General features: G+C 42.1%; 1 protein-coding gene across 1 annotated transcript; it reads right to left on the reverse strand.

The window, feature by feature from the left end:
• Positions 1 to 1,368: 1,368 nt before the first annotated feature.
• Positions 1,369 to 10,508, reverse strand: LOC134395493 (L-amino-acid oxidase-like). Its single transcript, XM_063121656.1, has 7 exons — positions 10,496 to 10,508; positions 9,214 to 9,437; positions 7,734 to 7,840; positions 7,095 to 7,296; positions 5,404 to 5,457; positions 3,354 to 3,490; positions 1,369 to 2,164 (listed from the first exon to the last, which is right to left on the reverse strand). Exons 1-7 carry the CDS (start codon positions 10,506 to 10,508, stop codon positions 1,369 to 1,371), a joined length of 1,533 nt encoding a protein of 510 aa, XP_062977726.1.
• Between the last annotated feature and the right edge of the window lie 245 nt (positions 10,509 to 10,753).

The raw sequence follows: 10,753 nt of genomic DNA on the forward strand, positions 1-10,753 counted from the left end.
TGACAAAGGTTCAGAATAGCTGAAACAGAATTTTACAGGTACCCTGAAGTTATTGGAGTCTGAGACACGAGTTCTCTTGTGTATTTTCATCTATATATATTGATATACTTATAATGTATATTTCACTGTTGCACTGGCATATGTTTCTATATATTAAGAGGAGAAAGTAAAGGTATTGTGTATGTATATTGGGTCTTTGTTTTGGTTGGATTGTTTTTGAGACGGCCCCTATTGTGTTTTGGGATTGGGTTGTTATTCCACCTCCTCACCTACTGAATGTCGCACACAGGTAGCAATTCAGTATAGTGCAGAGTACATTCTACAATGTGGCGAGGGAAGAAGGATGAATGGCTATCACCATACATGTATCACATGAGAAGAGGGGAGTTGCATATAGTGCCTATGCCAAATTCAGCCTTTTTATGCTTTGCTGTCAAATTTTGCTGACTTTACTCACAATGGAATTTGACTTAGGGAGGAAAATGATGTAAATGATTGAACTGAATGGGGATAATTTATCAAAAGGAAATTGGAACAGGATCTGGGTCATCCAGAGCCAAATTAATCGAATAGGAGAACTGATCTGAGTGACCTGGAGTGGGCTGCAAATCAATTAAAGAATTTAGTGGTGTGATTTACATGGGAAATTAATTTGTTTGTCTTCTCTCATGTTCAAATTCTAATAATTATCTCCAGACTCTAACAATTATCTCAAAACCTGCACATGTACACAAATGGAAATTGGCATTCTCTTTTGTCCTATTTTTCATTGGTTCAATGCCTTCCTTTTTGGAAATACACAACTGGCCTTCCTAGTTGTGAAGGCGCAGATGGGTGGGTGGGGGGGAACCTATAAATCAATAGAAAAAGGGAGCAGGGATTCTGACAGCCATCCAGGAACCTTCAGATTTAAGTGGTGCATTTAACTTAAGCTTTCCATATTCCCACAAGCCGCTCTTTCTACTGCATTAAGCCACCATGACAGAAGAGATTTCTGAAAAATATTTATTTACATTGATGTACTGATGATAAAGCATCATTGCTAATAAATCATTTAACAAGAAAATATATGCAATTACTTTTCTTTGACAAAACCAATTTTGTTCCCCTTCACTGCCAGGAAAACTTTGTGATTTTGGAGCTGGACTCTGTATGCTCCCCACGATCACCTCAGCCTTTGATTGTGCAATTATTAACAAAAGAAAAGAAAAAGGAACCTTTTTCTCTACTTCACATATTCAGCATAAAACAGGTGATGATATGGGAGGATATTTGATTAAGATCTATCATTATGAATCAGCAGATACCCAATATTCATGAATGATAGACATCGCCTGGGCTTGTTTTCGCAACTCCTGCAATACAGATTTAATTGCTCAGATTTCCCAATACAGATTTATTGGCACTACGATTAATACTCCTCGCTGCCCTTATAGCAGATTTCATGGCAGTGTCGATCCAGGCATGAGGGTGGGCTGTGTGTTCTCCGGCAAAATACACCCTCCCTTCATTCTGAAACAAAGTCTTGAAAAAGTGGCTGAACTGGTATGGGGTGGGGGAAGCAAAGGCCCCCATCGAAAACTTGTCTAGCGCCCATTTCTGAATCACATGCCTGTTGCAAACAGATTTGAGATAAACTTTGGACACATTATGGATTTCGGATAGGTCATCCATCACCACGTCAATGCACTTTTCCTCACTGAGAGGAACAAAGAAGTCAGCGTCATCATTCCAGGTATAAGAAACTAGGAGTACCCCAAGGCCACTGGGGAAATCATGGTTTGGGTAGTAGACAATTCGGGATGGGTGATCTGTGATGGACCTCCCACCTCGAATCCCATCTTTCTCCCAAAATCTGTCTGTGCAAGCCAAGGCAATTTTAGTAGAACTTGCATAATGAAAGGAACGCAGAGCATGAGCCTTTGAATGGGAAAGAGGTGGCTGGAATTTGATGAGTCGTGTGGCTTTTGCAGTAGCAGTGACAAGGACGTAGTCGGCCGTCAGATACGACAAGGCATTTTTGCCCAGCTTTCGGAAAAACACCCTGACTTTGTTGCTTGAGCGAATAATCTTCTCGACTCTGGAGTTTAAAAAGATTGTCCTGGGCATATCCTTGCAGAAAGCGTTGGGGAGCTTGTCAAATCCACCCGTGATTTCCTCAAAACTGAAGAGGTCAAGTTGGGAGGAGGAAAGAGAAGAAGAAAACAGCCATAGGATCAATTCACTGAACAATATGTGAATGCGCAAAGCAAAACAGCTGCATTGTGACAGTTGCATTTCATAAATTATTCCACAAATAGGCTGACTTTTTGATCATTCTGGTTACTGAGCTTTGTTAGGATCCATGCACTTTAACTTTCTGCATTTACCTTCTGACATGACCCTGCCTGCACTATGGCCTTTGCTTCTCCGTTTCTACCAACCTCAGCTGCCCAAAGTCTCTTACTCTCTTAAATGGTTTCAGCCAATGGTTGTCATGAATAAAATGGTTGTATGGAGTAAGGATCAATGACAGAAATTCAGAGCTAAAGGATGGGAAGTCTCCAGTAATGAAGGAGAGAGAAAATTTCTAGTAGAATAGCCGAAGCTCTCTAGGAAATGGCCAGAAAGGTGTGTACAAGTGAGGTTTTTTTTATTAGCTAGGCATGAATAGCCTGAAGAGATCGTCCTAGAAGCTTTGCAACACACATATCTCAGACTCATGGCTGACCATTCCCTGTATATAATACCTAAAGGCTCCCAAATAGAGACAACCATCTGTCAAGTATGCTGTAGGGTGGATTCCTGCATTGAGCAGGGGGTTGGACTCAATGGCCTTTTAGGCCCCTTCCAACTCTACTATTCTATGATTCTAGGGTCTGATTCACACATGCCTGTTCATCACTTGATGGATGCAGTATCAAGATGCATGTGTGAATTGAGCCAATATAGATAGCATTGTCATATCACTGCACACATCACCTCAAAACAATGCTTTTCATTGGAGTCATCAATCACAGAGCAAATAAATAGTGAAAAGAAAAGCAGTTGATGGTCTCCAATTGGAAATACGTTTGTCTCTGAGTGCTGAAGTTTTTTTTAATTAGCTATGCATGAATATCATGAAAAGAAGACCATTCTAGAAGCTTTGCAACACACATATATAAGACTCATGGCTGACCATTCCCCTAAATAATCCCTAAAGTCCCCCAAATTGGTCTTGGAAAAACAATTCTCTCTGAGTGCCATTCCTAACCAAGCTGACTAGCTCAAAGGCTTGTCAGCTTGGGGGAATCCTAAAACAATAGCCGCCTCCAAATAAAGACAAATTTTCACTCCATATCAATAAAAGAGAATCCAAAATCCCCCATTACCTCTTATCATCAAAGAAGGTCACATATTCCAAGGCAGAATTAAGAAAGGAAATGTGGAATCCAGCATCTTCATTCAGGAGGTCACCAATCATATCTACAGCCCCTCTGCTCAGATTTCCTTCCTTAATTAAGTATTCCTAATTGGGAGAAGAGCGTAGGGAAAAGTTGGTTAAATGTGCAAGTGCCTACTTTTTCAGTTTTGAACTTTAGCTGAATTTATCTTCCATTCCTTTCTCCATTACCCCAAAACAAACATAGGGCTGTATCTAGAATCTGCCTCCCACAAATTGAAAAGCTGACTCCAGCAACCTTCTGATCCAGCACCGGGGAAATAGAGGAGGGCAACCTTTGTGGATTCCCCCCTCCCCCGAAGTCTCCTATTGTCCTACACAAAATAATCTGCTCCAGAGGGTTGGGGGATTTTCCAGAAAAGTGGTGGATGTTGAATGCTCCTGCTGGTGGAAAATAAGCTGGATCCCACTGACACGAACACATTATCTTATATCATTACTCACATAGTAGTTAAAAGGATACAAAGTTTCCTAAACTTTCCTCCTTCTCCTTCTGCAATATTATTAGTTAATGAGAACGAAGGATATTTTGGGCAGACCAACATGGAGCTTTCAGTCATGAACCATAATAGTCAATTTAGTTCTACCTCTTTTCTACCTTCTTATTTAGGTTCACGGCTCCCACATTACATTATTAATGTGAGAAGTTTTTGTTTGTTTGTTTGCAGAGATGAGCAATGGACTGGTTATCAGTCATGCCCTACTCTCTGTGAGTAGCACCAATGGGCTGACCGGAAACACAAGGCTCTTTGACAAATAAGCATACTGAGTTTGAGACTGGGCAAAGAGATGGAGGCAGTACTGCTAAATGGTACCCCTGTCCCTAAAATGTATCAGCTAAATGAACAATCCTGATAACTGTATACTTACTTATTCTGAATTGAATAATATAATAACTATTTATGATTGAGATTTTGTTGTGTGTGTTTTTTTAAATAATTTGGTGGGTTTATATGATGCCTATTATATTTTTCATTGTGCACTTTGATGAACATGGTAAAATGGGGAGACATACTGTAGTAGTAGTAGTAGTAGTAGTAGTAGTAGTAGCAATAGTAGTACATTTATATACCACCCTTTTTCCTGTTAGAAGGAACCCTGGGTGGCTTACAGAGTCCTTCTCTGCTCCATTTTATCCTCACAACAACCCTGTGAGGTAGGTTAAGCTAAGACCCAGTGACTGACCCATGGTTATCCATTGAGCTTCACGGCTAGGGTGACCAACTGTCAGGATTTCCCTGGATCTGTCCTGGTTTTTGTTCTTTCCATGGTGTCAGGGGGGATTTTCTATAATTTTCAAAAATGTCCTGGAATGACACACCTTCCTCTTTAAGGCTGCCATTAGCATGGCAGGAGAGAATGACATGCTTTCTTGAGGCACATCATTCCCCCACCCCGAGCTCCAATTGAGGTCTTAAAGGGGAAAGTGGGTCATTCGTGGACATTATAGAAAAGGCCCCAATTGGAGTGGATGGTGGTGGTGCAGAATGAAATCCTTTCCCCTCCTCCACTCCAGTCGGGTTCTTTAAGGTGGTGGGGGAATAACGTACTTTCTGCAGGACTCAGAAAGCTGCTTCCCCACACACACACTAGGTGTCCTCTTTTTTGGTTTCCCAAATATGGTCACCCTATTCACGGCTGAGTGAGGACTGGAACCTAGATCTCCCACGTCCCAGTCCAACACTCTAACCACTATACCACACTGGCTCTCAGTACAGCCTCCTTGCATGTTACGCATCTTATCCTCTAGAAATTTTAACCTTGAGGTACATTTCTGTGGGGTTTTCATTCCCCTGCTTCTAGTAGACAAATTGGTAGGCCTCATCCAGGAAGCATTTTCATACTCTCCACCTCCTCCTCCTCCTCCTCATTATGAGTTGAATGAGCCCTCCATGTGCAAAGGAGGCCCAGTGAATAGTTGCGGGGAATGTACAGGGGGATTAGAGTATGTTTGTCATTCTCTTACCCACTTTTCTTACCTTAGTGGAATACGAGTCATATTTCTCCTTCAAAACTGTGCAGTTCTTTGTCACCTGCACAGGAAGCATAAATAATGGTAACTAACAAGCAAAGGGAAATGCATACCACAATTTCACCCATTAAATGTTTATTCAGCTTTCGAAGTTGAGAAAAACACTAAACATAGATGACATTTCCGTGAGGGTTGGGGGAACAAGTCATGGGCCAGATCTACACCAAGCAGGATATATCACTATGAAAGCGGTATGAAAGTGGTATATGGTATGTGTCTGTGGGCCCTAACAGTTGTCACTGCACTTCAATACTGCTATAAAGCTGTCATGCGGCTTCTGCCTTTTATATACCGCTTTCATAACACTTTCATAGTGCTATATCCTGCTTGGTGTAGATCTGGCCATGTTCAGGCTCACCGATGTTCTCTGAACATCAATTCTGTGCTCATCTCTCCTTGAGTCGCCCTCACATTTGCAATGTTTTTTGCCAATGGGAAAATTGTGCAAAACAAGCAGCTATTGGACATGAAAGTTGTGCAACCAATTCCCAAAATTGTGCAAATTTTCCCTATAAACAAAAGTGTGGGTGATTTAAAATGGGCGCATTTTCAAAAAGGTGTGATTTTTGAGAATGTGATGCATTTTTCAAGTACACATTTTGTGAACATGAAGACAAGTTTGTGGACATTTTCAGAGAAAATGCGCTCCTATTTTCATTTTCATTCAGGATTCCGAACGGGGCATTTCTTAGTGAGTTGCGAACTGAAACAAAATTCTCATATATCCCTAATTCTCAATGATTCTCATATATCCCTAATTCACTAACTTGCGTGAACTGATGACACTATACTAGGGCCACATTCCCTCAGGGGTAATCTATGCATTCCAGCAGTGGTCATGGCTGAGGCCAGTGGTGGGTGAAACTGGAGCCAAAACTTTGTGCCACCCTCTTCTCTCTCTTTCTCTCCCATGTCTTTCTTCCGACTCAGTGGGCTGCCAAAGATGTTCAGTTCAATCTTGCTAGAGTTTTGAACTGATTGCAAAGGCTTTTGAAATTGGGCCGAGGGCCACATGAAATTAGACTGAGGGCAGCATATGACCCTAGAGCTACAACATGCCCAGTCATGCAGTGTGTAAACAATAATAGTCCAGATGCAAAGAACTGGAGGAGAAGGCTATCAATGGTTACTAGCCCTGATGGTTATGTGCTACCTCCAGTATCCAAGGCAGTAAGCCTGTGTGCACCAGTTGCTGGGGAACATGGGTGGGAGGGTGCTGTTGTACCGTGTCCTGCTTTGTTGGTCCCTGGTTGACAGCTGATTGTCCACTATGTGAACAGAGTACTGGACTAGATGGACCCTTGGTCAGATCCAGCATGGTACTTCTTATGTTCTTTACTGTGCAGCTAGTTCCATATGCACAAGGGAGTATTGGGTTTTGTTTTCATGAATAGCACCCTACCTCAGTCGCTCCCAACACGTATTTGTGAAATTGATGGGAATTTTGGGCAAAAATTTAGAAGGTTACAATATTCAGATCCACTTTGTGCATTGCAGGTTCCTAATAAGGAAATAATATCCATGTAGGGAATTATGGGTTTGCCTCAGTGTGCAAAGTAGAGATCACTTAAAGTGCAAAGTGGAGGCCAATAGTTATTTCAGTACTTCCCTATAAACACTTCTTCAAACTGCACATACCTTATCCAGTGTTCCCACATAGAGTTCATCAGCAGATTTTCCTCTCTCCTTGGGATCCACTTGATATCCAAAGAAGTTAGCATTTTCATTCACAGTTCCCACCTTTTCCTTTCTATTTTTAATTAAATACCAGGCATTCTTATCCGTCTGAACAAATGGGTTTAAGCTGAGGTTGAATTTCTTAAGATATTCACGAATAATTCTAGGGGGGAGGGAAATAGCAAAGGACTGTCAGAAAAGGCAATTGTAAAACACAAGGCAGTTACTCCTATATCCAGGGGTGCTAGAATACTGTAAGTAATTCAACTTTTGCAAATCAGAAGGGAAGAGAATGCCGGAAAGGAATGCGTTTGAACACATTTCATTATATAGCATTGCACCTCAAATGCAACACATGTTCTGTGCTCACCGCCTCTGCCCTATTCAGGTGCTCATACATAGGCTTCTTCAAAACCGGGGTGAGAAATGTCAGTGGGAAGGGGTAGGGCCAGGAAAACGGGGGGGTGCCTTTCTGGATAACCCAGATGTTCCTCAGGGTGAGGTTTTGTACAAGGGAGGTAGCGGAGTCCCAGAAAAGTTCAGAGCATCCTCCCTCCCTTTGCATAAAAGGAATGGGTTTTCTGCATGCCTTTTTCTTACCTGTGTATTTTGGGTAGACGCATAGGTCCCAGATCCACATACCAATCCTGCTCACGATAGGTCTTTATCCGCCCTCCCACACGGTTACTGGCTTCCAGAATATGAACCTAGGAACAAAAGCATGCTTGCTTTTGCATCATTGCAACACACTTCCTTTCAGATTGCTACCCCAGAAATAAACAGAGCTACACATTTTATTATTTATTTATTTATCCAAACATTGATCTCCCGCCCTATATCACAAGGATCTCAGGGTGGCGTACAGATAGATTCACATACACAGCAAACATTACTATACATGACCATGGAAGGGGCCATAACTCCATAGCAGATTTGCATGTAGACTGTCTCAGGCCTTAGCTAGACCTACCAGTTAGCCTCCGACGGAGGAGGGAAGATCTCGCGATGCATTTATCGCGAGATCCCTCCTCTGTTTACATGCGATGTACAACAACCTCAGAAGGAGAGGCGTTGCACCTGCCATTTTTTTTTAACTTAAAGGGGCGGCAGCACACGAACGCTTGTGCGCAAACAGCAAGTAATTTTTTAAATTTAAATTTCGTTCCTCGCTCCCCACACCCTACCCCCAATGGGCACAGTGCCCCGTGCATGGCTTACGGCTCCTTGCAAGGAATTGTGCAAAGCTGGGTCAACCCGCAGTGCCCAGCCACATGTTCTGCAGTCTCAGGCTCAGCCCGGGACCGCGGCAGAACCGGGGCCAAAGTGCAGGGCGAGATCCCGGGGAAGGGAGGGATCATCCCTCCCTGATCCTGGGATCCCCTGTGCGTCATGCTATGGCATCAGGTTCAGTCCTTGAAATCTCCCAGCAAAAGGGTCAAATAGCAATGTGAGAGACCTGCTGTGATTCAGACCTTGGAGAGCTACTGACTGGGTTTGGATGACATGATAACCAGCGGTGGGTTAAATACTCATGTTGAGATCCTTGAACTGGACTCAGATTTTTTCTTTTTCCATATTTCTGGACTGATCTGCAAAACCCGGATAAAAGCCTTGAGTCAGCAAGAGACAATTACTGGAAAGGTCAAGTTTGCAGGTGTGCTTAATTGTTTAATTGGACTGTGACATAGTGTGAAGTTTTCTATGAGTGCCAATTATGTATTGCATCAGTTGTACAGTATATAAGTGTATATAAGGAGTGTTTGATATCTCTGTAACCAGCTTAAATAATCACTCTGTTCCTGTGAAGAACTGCTGTCTGATGTATTTTCTATCTGATCATGTGTGAGTATATTTGTACATTGTTTATGCCATAATGAACTGCCAGTAAAGTATTTTTTTTTTGTACACTACAAACCTAAATTCTCTGCCTTACAATTTATTGAGTCTTCTACTAGTTTCATAGTTAAGACCGTTGTACTCTGCTATCACTGATAATCCAGTGATTAAAAACCCGTCAACTCAATCCTCTCATCTTTTTTGTCAAGGCTCAAGGCCTGTGTTCCCCAGCCACTACAATTACCTGATGCCCGGCATCTTTCAGTAATTTGGCAGCAGTGAGTCCACTGATTCCCGCCCCGACAATCACCACAGTCTTTGGCGCCGAAGCCTTTTCCAGCCCATTTTTGGCAACTTTTAACAGCTCCTCATAGTCAGGGTCATCGAAACACTTCATCCATTCCTCCTCTTCGACAGCGTGCTGTTGAGAGACCAAGGCTGCTACGAGCAGCAGGAGTGCGAAAAATGCTAGAGGAAAGAAGATGCCAACGATTCAACAAGGATAATGACACAAAAGAGAAAGCAAATGGATGAAGCGTGAACGCAAATGTTGTTTACTTCAGCTTTGATTTTGAAGCTATTTAGATTTTCTAGAAAATGTTTAACTCCTTTAATAAATAATCACCAACTGGGTGGAGATCCACTGCAACACTGTTTACTTTGTGCCAGTAAGTGTCCACCAGTGAGTGTCAGAAGCTCCACTTTATTCGTTTATTTAGAATTTCATACACCATGCTTCACTGTCACACCATTGCACAAAATTCGTTATAACAATTAAAATCAAATAGATGAAAAAGTACAAGGTATCTTAGCTTACAACTTTCTTTTGTGAAGAAAAAGGTGAAGAAGATGAAGTCAAAACAAGGCAACCATTGCAATGAAGGCCAAACTGAGCATTAACGATGCTGTTTGCCCTTGCATGCAAGTCTTCCGCTCCACAAATTGTCAGCATGCCCCCCCCCCCCACAATCTGGATTGGGCTCCTGCTATGAAGGGTAGGCAGCTTTAGCCTTTTGGCCCCAGTTATGGTCCCAACCCTGATCAGGAGCATGGGAATAAAAGCTCCCCTTCATTCCAATGGGGCAATCTATATACCCCTTGCCTTTGGCTTTTTTTACCTGCTCACTCGCAATCTATATCAGGACCACAGTGGTGGTGGGGAATTAGGTTAAGAAAGAGTCAAGGAGGACCCCATAGATTCAATCCCTTGACCTCAAGTTGGACATCATATATCTTAAACATCCCCAGTGTAGGTTCATCCAGGTTTTTTTCTCCTTGTAAACCTCCATAAAAGTATATTTGACAATGTCTCTATCCAGATTACTCCATTACTAGTAACTGAACTAAACTACTACTGCTATTACTAACAATAACAATGCTAATAATAATAATAATAATAATAATAATAATATGCATTTACTAAGGTAATAACAAATTGCACTTAGAAAGTTCATAGTCGTAATTTCATCTCCAAACGGACACGTGTCTCCTGAAATGAGATCATGAGAAAAAGACAACCTACTTACAGAACTGGTCCATGTTTCGATGGTCATTGTAAAGGTGCAAGTGAGCTCTCCTTTTTTATAGCCAGGATGTGGCTGACTCAGTGATTCAGAATCGGAGAAATCCGGCTTTCTCAACTGAAACCTTGTTAACGGACAACCTCTCCTCAGGCAATGCCCGTATACACCTAGCTGGAGAAGCTTGTCCTGAAACACAGGACAAGACAGTTGCACATAGTATATTAAGACAGCCAAGGTGTGTGACACAACATAATAATCATA

Source organism: Elgaria multicarinata, chromosome 3, assembly GCF_023053635.1.
Source record: "Elgaria multicarinata webbii isolate HBS135686 ecotype San Diego chromosome 3, rElgMul1.1.pri, whole genome shotgun sequence".
In the NCBI taxonomy this organism is placed as follows: Eukaryota; Metazoa; Chordata; class Lepidosauria; order Squamata; family Anguidae; genus Elgaria; species Elgaria multicarinata.

Coding starts and splice junctions, on each gene's coding strand:
- LOC134395493 (XM_063121656.1), bottom strand. Junction 3,491..5,403: donor ATGACTCGTATTCCACTAAG/GTAAGAAAAGTG, acceptor TCTCCCAATTAG/GAATACTTAATTAAGGAAGG. Junction 2,165..3,353: donor ACCTTCTTTGATGATAAGAG/GTAATGGGGGAT, acceptor TGACCTCTTCAG/TTTTGAGGAAATCACGGGTG.